The 18,845-nt window shown below is 37.5% G+C and overlaps 1 protein-coding gene and 1 long non-coding RNA gene across 7 annotated transcripts in view; one reads left to right on the top strand and one right to left on the bottom strand.

The window, feature by feature from the left end:
- Nucleotides 1–493: 493 nt before the first annotated feature.
- Nucleotides 494–4,818, top strand: LOC111820788 (uncharacterized). The gene is made up of 2 exons (XR_002824300.1): nt 494–677; nt 4,279–4,818. It is a non-coding gene; the product is annotated as an uncharacterized LOC111820788 (long non-coding RNA).
- SNX10 (sorting nexin 10) overlaps nt 2,485–18,845 on the bottom strand; it is a 112,837-nt gene continuing 96,476 nt past the window's right edge. For all 6 annotated transcript variants that reach the window (XM_023732350.1, XM_023732349.1, XM_004377473.2 and 3 more), the window contains 5 exons: nt 17,730–17,816; nt 14,028–14,128; nt 13,559–13,657; nt 4,804–5,016; nt 2,485–4,356 (listed from right to left, as the gene is read on the bottom strand). In XM_023732350.1, coding sequence (XP_023588118.1) covers nt 4,275–4,356; nt 4,804–5,016; nt 13,559–13,657; nt 14,028–14,128; nt 17,730–17,816 — 582 coding nt within the window. In that variant the 3' untranslated portion in view covers nt 2,485–4,274. The remainder of the gene's footprint in view (nt 4,357–4,803; nt 5,017–13,558; nt 13,658–14,027; nt 14,129–17,729; nt 17,817–18,845) is intronic.

Here is an 18,845-nt window from a genome sequence, read left to right as displayed (position 1 = left end):
TGGGAAACACCAACGCCGCCGCCGCCGCTGACAGGGGCGGCTCCAACGCGGCGGACCCTGACCCAGCTGTCCCGAAAACCCACCTGAGCTACTGGGGTCCCCGGGCCACGCGCGTGCACAAACCCAGCGAGGCCCTGAACAGGATTAAGCCTGAAGGCCAGGAGGGTCATCGGTATTCAGAGCTCTCTCTCGCACCAAACCCACTATCCGAGGCCTCTCTGCATTATTATTTTATTATATTCCTCAAGCCCAGAGTTGTCATTTTAACGCTGGAAAGGGGGCTTTCGGTGCCCACATTTGAAGCAGGTAGGGCAAGGGAAAGGGGCGCTGCAGGTCTGCGCTGTAAATCGCTGTCTTTTTGTGGTTGTTGTTTCCACTCACTACCCGCCGCCCCCCTCCACTCGGTTTTTTTTCCGCAGCGCAGTTGCCATGGGTTACCAGGGCGGTTGCCATGGGTTACTGGACCGAGGCCCGCTGGCTCGCTACCTGCCATCCAGTTGCCGCCGCCGCCGGAGCGGCCCGGGCGGGAGGAGGCGGGAGCGCGCGTGTGCGGGACGCGGCGCGAGGGAGTGTGCGCGAGCCGCGGAGGCGCCGCAGCCAACAGGCGGCCGAGGGTGAAGCCGCGGGAGCGCCACCGCCAGTGGGGTGGGGGGCAAAGCTATAAAGAAGGCCCAGAGGTAAGAAACTAGCAAAAACACAACCACAAGTTATGCCCGTGCTGTGCTTCTAGCAGCAAAGACAAGCGGTGTGGGGTTTTGGATGAATCTACACTTCTCGTCGGGGGAGAAAGGGTATTTTCCTCTTTAGCATAAGCCATTTGCATAGTTATCTTTAGACCAGAGTATAAATTCAGCAGAAAATTGTAGCTTAATTTTTTTTCTCTCTTTTTCTCTGTATCTTTTGAAAAGAAGTCTTTGGAATGTTGGAGAAAGAGAAAAGGGTCATTAACCAGAATTAGAGCAGCTAAAATAAATTAGTGTCCAGTGCACTGTTCATAACAATGATCTAGAAAAGCTTCCAGCAAGACTGAAGAGCAATTGTGTCTGACTTAAAGGGACAATTGTGACTCGTTTGTAAGATGCATATGGCAAAGAATAGAGCCAAAATCCTTTATAAATATTTCAAATTTTAAAGAAATTGTTTCCTATTTATATCCTTCTAAATTTTTTGAACTCCACGCTATTAAAATGTATTAATTTCTTATGACCTTTATTTGCAAAGAAAGTTGTATCTATGCTTTGAATGTCAAATTGCAATAATTTCTTTCAGACAGCATTTTGTATTTGAAAATGTGCTTATATATAACAAAGTAAGAAAGGGTCTATACTCCCAAAACACAAAACTGTATTGAAATAAATTGTTTCCTCTGTTAAAAAGATGCTGCATTGTATTCATAGGATACCAACCAAGTAATTTAAATACTGAGAGAAAGACTATTTAGAAGCAGAATAAGCTTTTTGTCTTGTTATTTTGGCTTAAAATTTTAGGGCCTTTCCTGAAAACAGCTCTTCCATTACAGCTCAAGTACTGAAACCCGTATTTGTATCACAGTAGCTCAATAATGATGAATCCTTAAGACATGAAAAAAAAAAAAACCCATGAACTGAGTTCAAAACAATATCCAATTTACTGTTGGATATAATAGTAATTGTAGCTCAGCTAAATGAATTTGTTTAAATTCTTAATAGCCATAAACGAAATTTTATTCTTTTGCTTTACTACTGCATATCACTTGTTTATATTTAATTATTCAATAAAACATGAACTAGGCTTGAAAAGCTCCCGCAAGACATTCAATCTTAAAAGACATAACTGCTTACTGATAAAACATGTATATTTTCCTTGGTAGTTTTTACATTTTGAAATTTTAGCTGCAGTTTAAATCACTTTTCTCTAAATGATACTTTAAAAGAAGCTTAAGTAACAGGTTGTTGACTTTCATTGTTAACACCTTTGGGTTATGTATAAAACCAGTTTTAAAACAAAACACATAAATTGGCTTTATAGGTGAACAGTTTACCCTTTCAGAACTAGCCAGGGAAATGCAGTTTTGGTGTATGTAAATTACAAAACATTCAGAATTAGAATTTTTTAATTTAAGTCACATTTAAAAAAAATCTTTTTAATCAATATCTATCTAGTTACTTATGTAATTATTTTCTTTTCCTAAAGTAAAGCTTTATAAAAATATGCCAGAGAAAAATAAGAGACTTGAACAAAAGCAAGAAAACCACTGGAGGTTGAAGTTCAGCTAAACCATATCTCAGCTGCAAGAAATCAGTTTTAAGAAGCCAGTGCTTAAATACCAAAACAACCAAACCGAGGCTAAAAGCTCCAATTTTGTATAACTACAGTGAAAACTAAACCAAATTTTCCAAAGTCTTTCATAAAACAATTCTGATAATCCAAAAACACACTGGATTTAGATCTAAGTCAGAAGAAATATATTCTGTTGTATAAAATAAGTGATCCAACAAACCAAAGTTGATTTTTTCATGTTTAATGTGAAAACAATGATTTAATGATGTTTACGTGCCAAAGTATTAGGCATTATGTAGTACCAATTCTGACAGCCATGTTACAGCATCGATAAATGACAGTTGGTGGCACAGTACATGCTTTTTCAAAACTGCTGTAAAACAAATATTGTGAAATCAAATACATATTGCTAAGGAGGTTGAGGTCATTCTTAAAAGTCTGGATGGCAAACTTTACATGTTAGCAAGATAATAAGAAATTGCTAAATCTCCCCCCAAAACCCCCTATATATTCAAATAATGAGTCTCAGGTAACAGGATCGAAGATACATCAAATCAAAATATTTACAAAAGTTTAATAATGTTTTAGACCAAACAAAGACAACAAGAAGGAGAAATTACGGAAATCATTCTTACTCTAAATTTAATTTTTGTCTGTTGGTTCTTACTTACAAGCATTTCAAAGGCTTTTAAATAATAGAATAACTTTTAAACTCCTAGTTAAAATAAAATGAAAAGGCTGCATTTTGTAGCAGCCTCTGCTACCCTTCAGATAGGCCAGGTAACATTTAATTAAAGCAACAAGTTATCCCAGTTACGTGAAAAATATCTTCCTGTTAGTTTCACAGAGATATTTTGAACCATTCAACAAGGAAGAAACTTGGATAATTATCTCAAGAAAATGCTGCCTCATCTGAAATTTGAAGTTCAAAGTAGTTTATCTAATAAGACATCTTATCTTTGGGTCACAAAAAAAAGACATTTTATTAAAATTATACCAATCCTCAGGCAGACGCATAAAAAGCAAGACTTTTAAAAATGAATTATTAATTCTGAAAGTAGTAAGTTAACATCCTTTTCTAAATAACAGGAATATTTACTGGTAAAATTAAGTTTATTAATTTTTATAAGATCTTTCTTCTGACTTAAAGTAACAGTTAACCACTACTGATACTGAAAGTTACCTAGTGACAAGAAACTGCACATTTAGCTAGAAAATAAATCATTAACCTGTAATTCTAATTACATAATGATAATGAAAACAAATGATTCATTTCCAGAAACCATTTGTTTAAGCTGATTTTGGACAATGAAAATGTATTTCTGAATCTATATATTGCAAGTATAATTCTTAGTACTATTTCCTTTCTTCTCTAAGATGTAAACAGTATTTTAACATGGCCCTATTCGTGAGATATATTTTTCATCTAGATGTGAAAGAGAATACTGGAAAGGTTAAATACTCTTAGTATATTTCAACCAAACACCCAAAAGCAGCAAAGTGTTTTCCCAGTGCAGGACACGTATCCACAAAATATCAACCACATGTCTGAGAAAGGCAGTCTGCGCTGATACTCTTTCCATAGTGGTTAACATACACGCTTACCAAATGTGTTTATGATAACACTGCCCCACCGACAGAAGGAGGAACTCTTTATCGTGATTTTAAATGCTATTATCTTTTCTTTTTTACCTTATCTTTTAAAATTCAATAAAGCCAACTAGGTTTTTTCCAAACATATAAATCATTTCACTTGAGGGCCGGATCTTGCTTACCAATAATTTTTGCCTATAAAGGATTGGTATTGCATTCACAAGCTTTTAGCTTTTTACAGCAGCTTAACTAAAATAAGGCAACATAAAAATACTACTGATAAACAACCCAACATCTTTAAGAATTTAAATACCTTATATTATGACAGTGAGCTTTAGGTAAGAATATATTATTAGCAAGCTTTCTTCTCTATGACTGGGCATAATTTGCTATTACTGAGATAGGAATATTAGAACTGTTCTTCAGGACTCCTGGAGAGCTGTGCTTGTTTTACATCCATGTGAACCGCTGTCATCACTACTGTGTCCCAGCCCAGAGGATGAACTGGAAAAGAAGAGGGGGAAAATAATAAAAAGAGGAAATTGGTTTTCACAACACACTCAAAGCCTGAGTAACAGAGGAGAACTTTAATTATCTCCAGTCACAAAGAGAGACAGGAAATTTGGACTTTTAATTAGCCATTTGGAGTGCAGTTGGATATTTTTTTAGCTAGATAATTTAAACGCGAATAATTCAAGTCTGACTAAATGAAAGTCACATAATCAGAATGCAGATAATTGAATTTCTACTGCATTCATTAATTCAGTGTGGAGGTGTGTGTGAAGACTACTATGATGAGCTGTCACAGCTCAATAAAATCTCAGTCAATTAATTTTTTCATTATCTTAGTATTACATCAACAAAAAAGTGAAGTGTATTTATATCTGTACACATGCATATGGGCACGATGTGTTACATAAATACATATTAAATCAAAATGCAAGGAAATACCTTTCTGAATCATAATCTATATCGTTTTCTCTTTTTCCTTCTTCCTCTTCTTCAGGGAAACGTCTGTTCATCAAGGCAAACTTGTGAATTGCTTCTTCCACAGAGTATTTAGTCTGACCAGAAACGCACGCCTCGATGTCTTCCGAATTCAGATGGCTCTGCAGGAAGAGGTGAAGGCTGCTATCTGAAAGCAAAAGTGCGTTCTGTAGGACCCTGTGTAAGAGAAAAAAGGAAAAATAATCGGGATGGACAAAAATAACAGGGATGGACGATGATGGGTAGGAGAGAGAAATACATTAAAAATATACCGCTGAAGTCATTTCTCTACTGTGGTAAACTCTGCATCAATTACAGACTGTGTCTATTAAAGGGATGAAAGCATATGTTAACTTTCATTCAATTATTTGGAAATTTAGGTGAGTACAAACACGAAGCTAATAGTTAAGAACATCTGTTAAAAGAATAACTTCAAGGACATTTCTTCCATTTAACCATCTGTTATGACCATGTGGATTAATTATGGGGATATTTTGCTTATATAGTCATAGAAATTTATTCTACTTAAAAAATCTTTTACTGCCAACCAGCGTGTCAATTCAGTGATCTTTACTGGAGAGGCTGTCATTAAACATCAAAACTCAGCTACCTATACTATTAAAATTTATTTTAAAAAGCCAGTACATTTCTCAGCATGTTTTACAATTGAAAACTTTATAAGTATGCTTATATTCATAAGTACATGTTTACAAGGGCTGAACTGAGAGGTAGCTTTTTTTTTATACCTAAGTTTTACTAGAAATTTCTCTAAAGTCTTCAGCAGCACTACATATCTATGCTGTCAAAATGAGCAACCAAATAAAATTGATCCCAGCCCATCTTACTATATATATGTGTATATATATACACATATATATGTACGTGTGTGTATATATATAGGAAACCCTCGTGGCATAGTGGTTAAGAATTTGGCTGCTAACCAAAATGTCGGTAGTTTGAATCTACCAAGTGCTCCTTGGAAACCCTATGGGGCAGTTCTACTCTGTCCTTTGGGGCTACTATGAGCTGGAATCGACTTGACAGCAATGGGTTTGGTTTATATATATATAGTAAATATATATATTTAAAATATGATTTTGTGGTAAGTACACACTAGCCTTCCCACATTCAAGATCAAAGTTTATAAACATTGTACAGATTTCAACTACTGCATCAGAACTACCTCATATGGAAGATTAAAAACTACCCTGTGGCAAAATCTACACATGCTCAAATTCATATTATCAGTGAATGTACTTTTTCCTGAAATGTACGTCTTACAATAGGAAATCAAGTCAGAGGACACCCTTACATTTAAATAAAAACTTGTTTTATCTTTTTAGCAAAGGTTTGGATGTATGATAATTTAGTTTCTTTAATAATCTATTAATGATATAACACAAGACACCAAGACCAGATGTATAGGACAAAACTAGAACACTGAAACCCAAGCATAATTTTGTCTAACATGGGATTTATCATATAGAGAACTATGAAATATAGATCATGTATTTCATACCAAATAAACCTTAGCTTATTTTCTGCATTTTAAAACAAATAATTAGAAAAGTAAATTTCTTTTGGGCACTAGTATCAATTTACTTAAAATGCAAGGTCATTAGAATACCACATCCTTTTCTTCAAAATAAAATAGTTATTTCTTCAAGTAAGCAAATATCTAAAAATACAGAGTATCCAACCCAAAATCTAGCCATCCCCTTTGCTTCAAGAAGTTTACAAATGCAGTTTGAGAAAATATTCTCGATTGGCCTAATAAAAAGAAAAGTAAAACATATGCACTTTTTCAAAGCAAAACCTCAAGCAAAGCAGCTAAATATTCCCTCTCCCTCCATGTCCTCTATCCTCGGTTCTCCCAGAAGATGACCGTGTCACATGATAAAGATTAATTTACCAAGTACAAGTAGTACAGTAGTAAATCCCTTTTACAACTCTTCAAGATTTATCTGCTACATTTCCAAATGTTTACCACTCTTGTTTTAAATACTTCAGATTAAGAGAAGAGTTACATAGCAACAACTCATTAATATTAACTTTTGTTCGCTGTGAAGTCTGAGCAGTGTTTCCTGTATCCTTCTGACAGTGGTTTCCTGCCAGCCATAGTACAAGTAACTGTTCATAGGATTATACTTACTGCTTTGTTTCTGTTGGAAATGTGTTTTATTTTCTTTATAAAATAATGGGTAATCTTTAAAATTGATTTTAGATGGTTTGAGGCATTACACCACAAAAGTAATGAGCACTAATGCCAATGATATTGGACACAAATTCATTTTAGCTTTATTTCATGTCTAAAGCAATTCTACTGAGCCTTGAACTGCTCACACGCTGTTATTAACTTGCTAGTAACCTAACACGTGGGTACAGCAAACAAAAGTGATCAGAGTCCAGGTTGATCAGGACCTCAAGGCTACTGTCCTTTTTCTTGAGCTATAATTCAATTTCCAATTTTACTGTACATTAGACTCATTATTTCCCAGGGCTTTCTTTTCTGCTCAATACTGCCATCTGGAGGACACACAGCTGAAGAGAGGGAGCCAAGTCCACCCAGCTCACAATTCACACAAGGGAGGGAGATGTCTGGGGAAGGGAACATCTGAACACCCACAGGGGCCCAGGGTTCAAAAACAGTGCTTCTGCACTCTGACAGGGATCACAAGACAACATCCCGGACAGAGCAGGAGAAAAATGTAGAAAAGACCAGACTTAGACTGGTCTGACGAAGACTGGAGGAACCCCCGAGATTACAGTCCCTGGACACTGCTGACTCAGAACTGAAACCACTCCCTAAGCCTACTTTGCAGACAAAGATTCAGCAGGCCTATAAAATGAACAATAACACATGTGAGGAACATGCTTCTTAGTTCAATCATGTTCAGTCATATATACGGGACCAAATGGGCAACTCCTGCCCAAAAGAAGAGGAGAGGCAGGAAGGGACAGGAACTGGACAAATGGATACAGGAAATCCAGGGTAGAAAGGGGGAGTGTGCTGTCACATTGTGGGGATTGCAACCAATGTCACAGAACAATATGTGAATAAATTTTTGAATGAGAATTAACTTGAGCTGTAAGCTTTCACCTAAAGCACAATTTTAAAAAAACTGCGTCTGCTCAGCACAGAGTGTTGTGACTGCCACCATAGTAATATTAAATCCTATTATTTTTTCTTAGTCACATTTGTGCCACATTTTCCACAAATAAATCTAATAGCTGAAAATCAACTTCAAACTTAATATAAAAAGTATTCTATAAAACAGTCAATAAAATGTCATTTTTAAAGCACCCATAAAACCAAATGTATATGATTTTTAAGCCTTTATAAAAGAAATGAAAAATAGCCTCTAGAATTTTAAAGGACTTTCTGAAAAGATATTTATATTTCTTTCCCTATAAAAACCTTAAACTAAACAAAACAAAATCTGTTTTTCCCCTGAACTGTTGAAGATCTGGTTTTCCTCAACATGATTTGATTAGGTATATTACATATTGGCTTAGTTGAGAAAAATATATAGCTGTGCAAAATCATTTAATCCTAATTGAGGACGTCCTGTGTCTACTAAACCCAATATAATGATATATATGCACAAATGTATATAATGTGTAGAAGATTAGCAGTTTGATGTAGAAAAAAGTTTTTCAACTCAGCCTGTTTACCTCTTACCATGAGAAAAAAAATAAAATCTATAAATGTTCACTGAAGACATTCATGATCTGTGCTGTGGTGCCCTCTATTGAACACAAAGACTTATTAAAAAATATATATATATATATTCACTCACACACACACACATACATAAAGCCCTCTGCCGTCAGGTTGATTCCAACTCATAGCAAACCTACAGGACAGAGTAGAACTGCCACATGGGGTTTCCAAGACTGTAAATCTTCATGGAAACAGACTGCCACATCTTTCTCCTGAGGAGCGGCTGGTGGGTGGGCACTACCAGCCTTTCAGTTAGCAGCTGAGTGCTTTAACAACTACGCCACCAGAGCTCATATAAACCAAAAAAAAAAAAAACCTGTTGTTGCCGAGTTGGTTCCTACTGAGGGTGACCCTACAGAACAGAGTAGGATTGCCCCACAGGAGGATTACCAAGGAGCGGCTGGTGGATTGAAACTGACGTTTTGGTTAGCAGCCAAGCTCTTAACTACTAGGGCTCCTTAAGAGTTCTACTACTTATAAATTTGCTAGTTTATTTATAATGTGGTACCTCCATCTTTTCTACTATTTCCCTATTTATAAAATTGAGATAGTAATACCCAACTCCTAAGATTGTTATAAGTACTGAGATTAAACATATAAAATGCCAAGCACATAGCAGATGTTCAATATATGGCATAAATTATTCCTACTTGGCACTTAGTCAAAGAAACAATTTTCTAATTCTTCTATGAAGAGCTGCCTGGATATGTACTTTGTTATTAAGTATTTATTTTTAAACAAATGACTTTAAAATGAAAACACACATGCACGTTTATGCTGTACACACACACGTATGCACAGAGACAGCAGTACTTTGGTTTCAAAGGGTTTGACCATATAGTGCTTTTTGGTTTACAACTTCAAAACTTACATAAAAGTCAAACTTTAAAAGTGCATGCCAGAAATCAAAAATGTGAATGTTCTTACTGGAAAAATAAAGTTATTTTTTAATCTGTTGTAGTGACAAAACAAGGAATATAATGTGTCTTAGGCTAGGTTCTCTAGAGAAGCAAAACCAGTGAAGTGTATAAATATATATAGAGAGAGATTTATATGAAGGAAACAGCTCTTGCGATTGTAGAGGCTAGAATGTCCCAAATCTGTGGATCAGGGTAGAGGCTACTCCCAATTCACGCAGCCGCAGAAGCTGGCAAGCCCAAGATCAGCAGGTTGGAGAGCATGGCTCTGGCTCATAGGCTGTGAAGATCGACGAATCCCAAGTTCAGCAGATAAGCTGACAGCTCAAGTCCCAAGAACTGGAGGTGAGATGACAGGAGGCAGCCGCAGGATCCAGAGTGAGCAAAAAGTCAGAATGTCTGCTTATATTCAGATGCAGGCCACACCCCCAAGGAAACTCCCTTTCATCTGATTGGCTACTCACAGCATATTCAATCATGGGAATGATCTCATATAAATACTGAGAATCATGGCCCAGCCAGGTTGACACACAATCTTAACCATCACATAATGCAAATATGTGACTGTTTATAGTTAAATCAGGTAAACAGATTCATGACTATAAAATATTAAATGGTCTATAAATCTGAATTGCAAGTTTAAAATTAATGCTCATTAACATTAAATACCATACAAATAATTTATCACACATTTATTCCTTGTGTCTTAAATATGAGGAATATACTATTCAGAGAGTTCAACTGAACTTGCAATTTTTTCCAGCTAGTCAATAGTAGTGCCAGGATGAAAAAGAACTCAATTTTCATCACTCCTTATCCTTAGTTCTCCCTACTCCATCACAAAACAGATGTGCTCCAATAAAAATTGAAGTCAAAAAAAACAAAGCATGCTAGACCTCTACAACTCAAGCATATTTCCTGTTCTAATATCATGGTATCTTCCCTTCCAAGTTCCCAAGTACCCTACAAACAAGCAGGGTGAGGCTGCTGATAAGGTGACCCTACTTAATGGGTAGCCAACTGGACTTCAGAGATGGCAAGTGGAGGTCAGGACCACAGTGCTGAGGTGCATATCACATTCAGTTTCTCAAAGTGGATGGTGTTGTGGGGGCGGGGGGGACACCAGGGGCAGAGGCATGGAACTGAACAAAGAACAGGAGAGCTATGCACAGGATCTGAAGGGCGTAGGAAGGAGAGAAGGGAGAACCAGGAGGGGCCCAGTGTTCAGGTCAGGCCTGAATTCAAGCATGTGGTATTACACTCTGTTTCCTTCAGGTTCAAACCACATGGAAAAACTAGCTTTCATTTTTCCATGTGAAACTTACTAGCTTGGAGACAAATGGTCACATAACACAGTGGAACACATAACATCACAACAGAACCCACTGTCTGTCCCATGATTTGGCTTCCAGAGGATAAATCCAAATCCAATTGTAATAATCTGATCATTAAAAAAAAAACACTGCTATCTAGTCAATTTCAACTCATGGCGACCCTGTGTGTTTCGGAGTAGAACTGCACTCCACGGGTTTTCAATGGCTATAAGCTTATGAGAAAAGGGTCCCTGGGTGGCGCAAATAGTTTGTTCTTGGCTACTAACCTACAAGTTTAGTGGTTCAAACCCACCCAGCAGCACCATGGGAGAAAGGCCTAGACATCTGCTTCCGTAAAGATCATCACCAAGATACCCAATAGAGCAGTTCTACTCTGTAACACACGGGGTCGCCACTGAGTCACTATTAACTCAACTGCAATGGGCAGATCGCCAGACCTTTCTTCTGCAGAGTTGCTGGGTGGATTTGAACCATCAACCTTCCAGTCAATAGTAGTTTGCGCCACCTATAACCCCCAGGATATATATATAGTGCTTCCCTACTAGAATGGAAGCTTCAAGAGGATGAGGATTTTTCCCTGTTTTGAGCCGTATTATAGTCCTGGAGCCTGGCCTAGAGCAATCACTTAATAAATATCTGTTGAATGAATGACCACTCCATGGCTTTCAGAGTCCTTTCTGAGCCATCACTTGAACAACACAACAACCCAATGAGGTTGGCAGTGCATGTGTACATGATCCTATTCTTCATATAAAAGCAAGGTCCAAAGGAATTAAGTGATTTTTTTCCCACGGTCATGTAGCTAGAAAAAAATCAGGAACCAAGATTCACGGGGGACCTAGAACCCAGCTCCTCAAGCTCCTGATCCAGGACACTTTCTACTGTGACATTTGCATCGGATACAACCAGCAAGTAACTGAAATGTGTAGTGTGCAAGAACAACCTAATACAGCATAACCCGACTACAGCTGAGTGACAGTGGGCCATTAATTTTGGTAGATCAACTGTGTAGGGAAGGGTTGTGTTCACAATAATGAAGTGATTGCTGGTCAAAAACACATGGCCTGCATTTAACTAGCAACATAAATACAGAGACACATGCTGTTCTTTGACCTCAACTAAGGCGACTTTTTACTCTACACAAGACAAGCAGCTCCCCAATGCTGATGGGGACTTCAGGATTTGGTCATCCCCTGCCGGGTCCTCACTGGCGATGGCCAGTCTGCAACTTCCCCGGGGAAGCATCTGGAGCGAGGGGCTGCTCTGCAAACCTGAGCTGCAGAGACCACATCTTAAGGGAGAGGCCATCAGCCACCTGGGCCTCATGCAGACAACAATTAAAATTAGAGCTGTCCCCAAGGGGAAGGGCAGAAACAATCTGACTGGATCTTTGTTCTCTCATGCCTGTGATACCCCAAAGAATACCACTGTCATATTTCCCAAGGACTTGGCTCAGCTACTGTTTCACTGTAATCAGTTCTTCTGGTCGCTTCTCCTCTTTTTTGTTCCTCTGCCTTCTTTTCCTTTCCCCATCCTCCTACAATTTATAATCTTGGATGTTTCTGTATGTCTCCATGACCCCTTCAAAGGAAAGGTACTATGTGAATCTAATAGCAATAAATATTAATATTCATGTGCATTCTTAATACCCAAGCCCTTTATAAGCAAGCCACATGGGAAGAAGGCAGTATATTATTTCAGGCTAGCTCTAAAGTACAATTTAGTGAACTCAAAGGAGATTACTTCAGATCCTGAAAAAGAAAGAGTGTTCCGGAGACTGGGGCCTGTCACCAACTAGCAGTGACTCAGCCCACTTCCTCATCTATAAAATAGAAGTTAGAAAAATAAGCCGAAAATGGTTCCATTTCCAAGTGTGCACACTATATGCCAGGCACTGTTGTGAGTGACTTACACACATCTGCTCATTTAATCTTCTCAACAACCTTATGAGGTTGGTACTATTATTAACTCCATTTTACAGATAGAGAAATACAGGTACAGAGGAGGTAAAGGACTTGCCCAAACCTCCAGCAAGTAAGTGGCAGAGCCAGGATTTGAACCCAGGCAGATGGGCCTCAGAGTCTGCATGCAAACCATGGTGATGTACTACTTCCCATGGGACAGGTATTCTAGAATTCCAAAGAGTGGAATAAAAGGGAGATCATACCAGTGTGAATTCAAATAGCTTTAACCACAATACCCACCATCGCAGAATAATTCAGAGTTAATAACCTACTGAGAAGACTATTCAAATGTCAACAAATACTCCCTTATAAGCATTCCCTACAAACAGTACAGTGAAACCATTAATTGAAAGGAGCGCAGAAGGGTATCGCAACCCACTGTAGAGCTGATTTTGGTCTGTCAATCTTAGATGCTGTAAATAAAGACAGTCTTTCAGAAGTGCCTTTTTAATTAGGCATATTTGTTTCCTGGCAAATTTTACTTTTGTCAGATAAACTCCCAAGTAATTTGGATCTGCTTCACAGCTTACAGGACTATATATTTATTATCTGACTCAATTAGTACATTGCTTTCTTTCTAGATTTGGTCCCAAGTATGTACTGTATGGTGTGAGCCACAAGATGGTGCTCTAATATAGGAAATGAACTGAGTGTATCTGAGCGCAATTATTAGCAATGCAAACACAGTAATAGTCTCCTCCACATGATCAGGACACCAAACTCTTGCAATGCACTTTGTTCACATCTATAATCTGACCACAAGGATTTCAGTATACTTACTTTCTGAGGAAATCTTCCAAACCCTGACGACGCTGATCTACATGCTGGCGATTGTTCATGTTGAAAAACAGATTTTTAGACGGAAGTTCTGGCAGTTGTCTTTTGAGAAAGAGGAAGAAAAAAATTTTAAATGATCAAATCAGGGTGGTTTGGTTACAGTGAAGCAAATTCTGCCTGATAATAAGTATTGTACAACTATTAATAAATGCATGAGGCTATCAATTAACTTAAAGAAAAACCCATCTTTTAACATTGCTGAAGCCCTATTTATGGTCAATATCCATAAAAGTTGGTGGACTTCAAATGATAAATTTTAAATTCAGATGTAGTAACCACAAAACTAACTAAAGCTATATACTGTCATCAAGAAAAAAGCCTATAAAGCCCTTCACAACTTATCTTAATGCATATCAGTTTTTAGTTACTGAATATAATGATGTCTCCACAATACACCGTTTAAATCACTTACACCAGCAACGCATTGCTTTGGAGTCTCTGCCTCAGCCACACAAATTCTCTATATCTTCTTCGTACACAGGATGTTTTCATTGTAAAACACATGCTATTGGTCTGTTGAGAGAAATAGGAAAATAAACACCAGCCTCACTTGAGGGAAAAATGCTTTTCTTGTATCTACAGCACACTATATTAAAAACAAACAAGTTGCTGTTGAGTTGAGTTGACCCCATGTGGCTCAGAGGAGAACTGTGCTCTATAGGGTTTTCAATGGCTAATTTTTCAGAAGTAGATTACCAGGACTTTCTTCCAAGGCACCACTGGGTGGACTCAAACCACCAACCTTCTGGTTAGCAGCTGAGCATATTAACTGTTTGTGCTATCCAGGGACTCCTATAACTTACTATACGACCCAATATTCATTTTTAATAGGAGTTAAACAATCAAAAATATATTTACATTTATGCCAGTACTCTAAAATCTTGCCCTTAACCCACCCATACAACTGCCCTGAAGACAGCTGGGATGACATCAATGAGCAGGTGGATTAGTCCTAATCCAGCCACTCTCTAAATCCTCAAACAGCTTCCTGCTCACCTAGCTTAGCAATGGCTTTCAAGAACGGATCATAAAAACAAACAAATTCTAAAGTATAAATGACTGATGAGAGCTCAGAGTCATCCACTGCATTTTAACACCATTCATGCAGTTGGAGGAGCATGTGGGGATAAACGACACCTTCTCATGGTCCTTGACATGACATCACAGAAGCGTCCCCTACTGTATATGACCATCATGGATATCACACAAATCACTAGGAATCCTGAAGTCATTTTTAAACAAGAGAGGAACATTTCCCTTCTCTACTAGATGTGAGGGGAGTCTGATCCGAGTTAGAAGCGTGTGGTGCCCCAGGAGGAAGGTCGACCTAGAAGATAAGCACCCCCAAATTTCAGCCCAGGCTCTGCTACAAGGCAAGTCACCTAAGAACCGTACACTGAGTGGTAAAATGGGGATAAAACAGGACATACCTATTTCATAGAGTGATTGTGAGGACTATAACAAGCACCTGGTAAATGTTATCTATTAATATTATTATTAGTTACTAAGTGTTGGTTTCCTTCCAGCTGCCCTAAGGCAGATTTGGAAAAAAACACCTACAGAGTCTTTGTCCTATGCTAAACCAGTGTTTTTCCTTTGGGTAAACATAAGACTGACAAATAGGTGTGCTTCTCCACTGGGGAAAACAAGAGACTGGCAAATATTTGTCTACTCGTTTAAACAAAGAAGCAGCTCCATTCTCTGTATTTATTTCAAAATTCTATTTCATAATCTTTACATTGCCGAATGAGAAACCTTTTTTTTTTTTTTTGTCCCTCAGATTTGTATGATTTCACAAATTGTTATTATTCTACTGGCAGTTGTTTTCCTTGGGAAATCTAAGTGATTATGTGCATTAATTCTCAAACTGTTCACATAAAATATATGATGCAGTTCCCTGTACCCTGGTTATAAAGTTCAGAAAAGCTCAGGATGCAGAGAGGTTAAGAGACTTGCCCCAAAGTAGCCATTAGTCCAATCCCATTATCTTTGGTGATATGGCAGCAAAGCACACAGGATGGAGTTTGTGGCACAGTAACAGTCTGTGGGTGGAGTCCAAAGCCTCGCTCTAATGTGCTCCTTGGAGACTGAGCCGGCAGGCTATTACACCAGAATTAGTGCCCTAACAAGACTGCGGAGGGTCTCCTCTCAGCTGCCTCTCCCCACGGAATTCCAGGCCACTGCAGGAACTCCTGTCGCCTCGGGTACAGGCTGTGTCAATTTAAACTCCCTTTAATTTCTCTGTTCAGAATCACTGTGAATGTCGGTAACTGGAGATTCAGCTGGTACCTACATCAGGGTCTATAAATCCTTTGTTTGCAGAACAAGTTTAGGAGAGTTATATATGGTGGGCTATCCAGCTTTATAATCCATTAGTTTAAAATTCCAAGTAAGTGTTAAGATTTCAGAATCACATCATATCATTTCCCTTGAGGTTAACTTAACCAAGTTAAACACCAGCTTCTCTACCTTCAAAGCTCCATGGGTATAACATAAGAGAGGCAGACTAGAACTCTCCAGCCTAGCCACGCACTCTTCACCGTACAACAGCAAGCTGAAGCCTCTTCAGTACACTGAGATCACTAATTGATTAAATTCCTCTAAATTTATTTGCTTGTTTCTGCTACCCACCAAGCCAAGATTTATTCACTGTTATTTATTCATGGTCAATTTATAAAGCATTTCAGACAAACACCAGAACACCATCAAATAATATTTGTTGAACCAATCACTTCTGGCTTGAGATGGAGATTTCTGAATTCACTTCATGCTATTTATGTAACAGAAAAGAATCTATACTTTCATTAACTCCCTTAGGATAATTAAATTTCATGCCTACCATAAAGTATACGATAAAGATTCACAATTTTTTTTTCAGAAGTTAAGAAGCAATTAAAAAATTTCATTTGAAATAAGCATTTAAAATGCTTATCTTTATGTACTCATAACTTTCCACACAGAATGCATCCTGGTGTGAGTTTATGAGTAAAATCAACACAAAATCAAAATACACAGCATACTCTAGCAATGGTCAACAACGCAAGCAGCTAAAAAGCAGCTGAGATTTTATTTTGCTTATTTTCAAAGGTGGAAAATAAAAGGGGGAACCTTGAAAGGAAGGAGAAAATAAAAATTTTATGGCTGGTGTCCAATATATCCATTTAGCTACTTACAATGGGGAGATTAATTAAATGATGGCTAAAATTTTACTTCCCTTGTGCTATCTAGCCACAGATATGATCTGAGCCAGTTCTTCTAGACTAAAGAAGTCTAGACTAAATCAGATGGGAAAAGTGACTATTACCAAGATCAGGGGCTGATAAGTTATGGTGGACCAAATCTGACCTGCCACCTGTCTTTGCAAATAAAGTTTTATTGGAACATAATCATGCTCATTCATTTATACATTGTCTATGGTTGCTTTCACCCTGCATCAGCAGAACTGAGTAGTAGCTGCAACAGAGACTGTGTAGTCTGTAAAGCTGAAAATATTTATTATATGGCCCTTTACAGAAAAAACTCTGACTCCTGTTCACAATGGTCACAGAAGGTCACATACCACATAACATTGTTCAAGAGACTATGATACAGTATTAGTTCCAAATAAAATACATCATTTCCAGTTATTTGCTTACAATGTTAATTACTCAGAATCTAGAATATGTCAAATTACTTGCATATTTGTTTCGTTTCTGATTATATACATAAAATACTGTACATCTTTTTTTCAGAGAACTCTAAATCCTCTCAAAACTAAAGATATATCAGGCAATATTATCCAGAAATAAGCTATCACAAATTCAAAAAAAATACCGTTAACGAGCTATCCTCTTTAACCACGAATTTTAGTTGTGTTAACATCTTCATACATGAAAGCAATAAACCTCAAAATCTTAACAACAGTAATAAGGAATTAAAAAAGAAAATTTTTAACTTTAGGAACCATCTTACTACTTCATTTAAGATATAAGCATTAGCTGTAATCATTGAAATTCAGTTCTTTGAACTAACAGAACTTTTACAAATTTCAATTTTAAGTATATCACAGTGTCTCATAAAATGTATGCTACAAAAAATTACTATGATTTCTACTGACTATTGACTGTATACTTACATGAATACATATCTCATAGTCAATATAAGAATGCCAAAAGTCCTCCTTCTGAATCCTAGGGTCTCGAACCCAGACACTTACAAATTCCTGTAAGGGCATCATAAACAAAGAAAATGTTTCAGAATTTCAAGAAGGGCCAGAAAGAGCAAGAGAAATGACTGTACTGGAACAAAACTGAAGCTTTTACCAATGTGGCTGTAATCCTTTAAAAAAAAACAAGAAGTGAAGTTAATGAATCAGACACCACAGGCAAGTCCAAAAAACTTTTTTTTTTTTTTTTTCCGCCACAAGTGGAATTTACAAATTAAGGCAAAGCTGGGCTGGGGCACTTTTGGATAACTTTACATAAGCTTATTTGCAGACAAATTAGAAAGTATACTCAAAAACTGATTTTTAATTTTTAATCATGAAAAATAGGTTCACATTTTTCTCAAATTTTAAAAGCAGTCAGTTCTTACTGTCTTCATCTCTCTAAATTAAAATTATGGGCCCTGGCCCTGCCTGAAAAATCACTCCTAGAACTCAAGAAAGGGGAGCAGAGGTCATGTGTAAAGTAAGCAATAAGAATGGAAACTGACTTTGTGTATGCAATCCAGCCTCATGAGAATAAGTAGTAATAAAGCGTTAGTACAAATATGAACACCTTCTTTCACATCCCAATATACTAAGTCACTTCATCTTCATAATAACCTTCTGTTATAGGTAAAAGAGACGTTTAAAAAAAAAAAACCATATACAGTGGATAATTTTGTTCCTTTTTAAAAATAATAAAATTAGGAATATGGAGTAAAACTTAAAACAATACTTTTCAAAAAATACTCTGCTAAACTAGATAGGTAGGGTTAAAAAATATGAAAGCATGGACAGCAAAATAAATACTCTATTTGTCATGATAAATATTAAGATAATCAACCCCGAGAGTATGGCCCCCAGACACCCTTTTAGCTCAGTGGTGAAGTCACTTCCAAGGTTCACCATTCAGCCAGGGATTGGACAGCTCCATAAAACAAAACGGAACTAATGAGGCACAGCAGTCCAGGGACAAGGACTAGAAGGCAGAAGGGGACAGGAAAGCTGGTGATAGGGAACCCAAGGTTGAGTAAGGACAGTGTTGAC

The sequence above is a fragment of the Trichechus manatus genome, unplaced genomic scaffold (genome assembly GCF_000243295.1).
Source record: "Trichechus manatus latirostris isolate Lorelei unplaced genomic scaffold, TriManLat1.0 scaffold00050, whole genome shotgun sequence".
NCBI classification, from domain to species: domain Eukaryota; kingdom Metazoa; phylum Chordata; class Mammalia; order Sirenia; family Trichechidae; genus Trichechus; species Trichechus manatus.
This window is presented reverse-complemented; position numbering and strand designations above follow the sequence as displayed.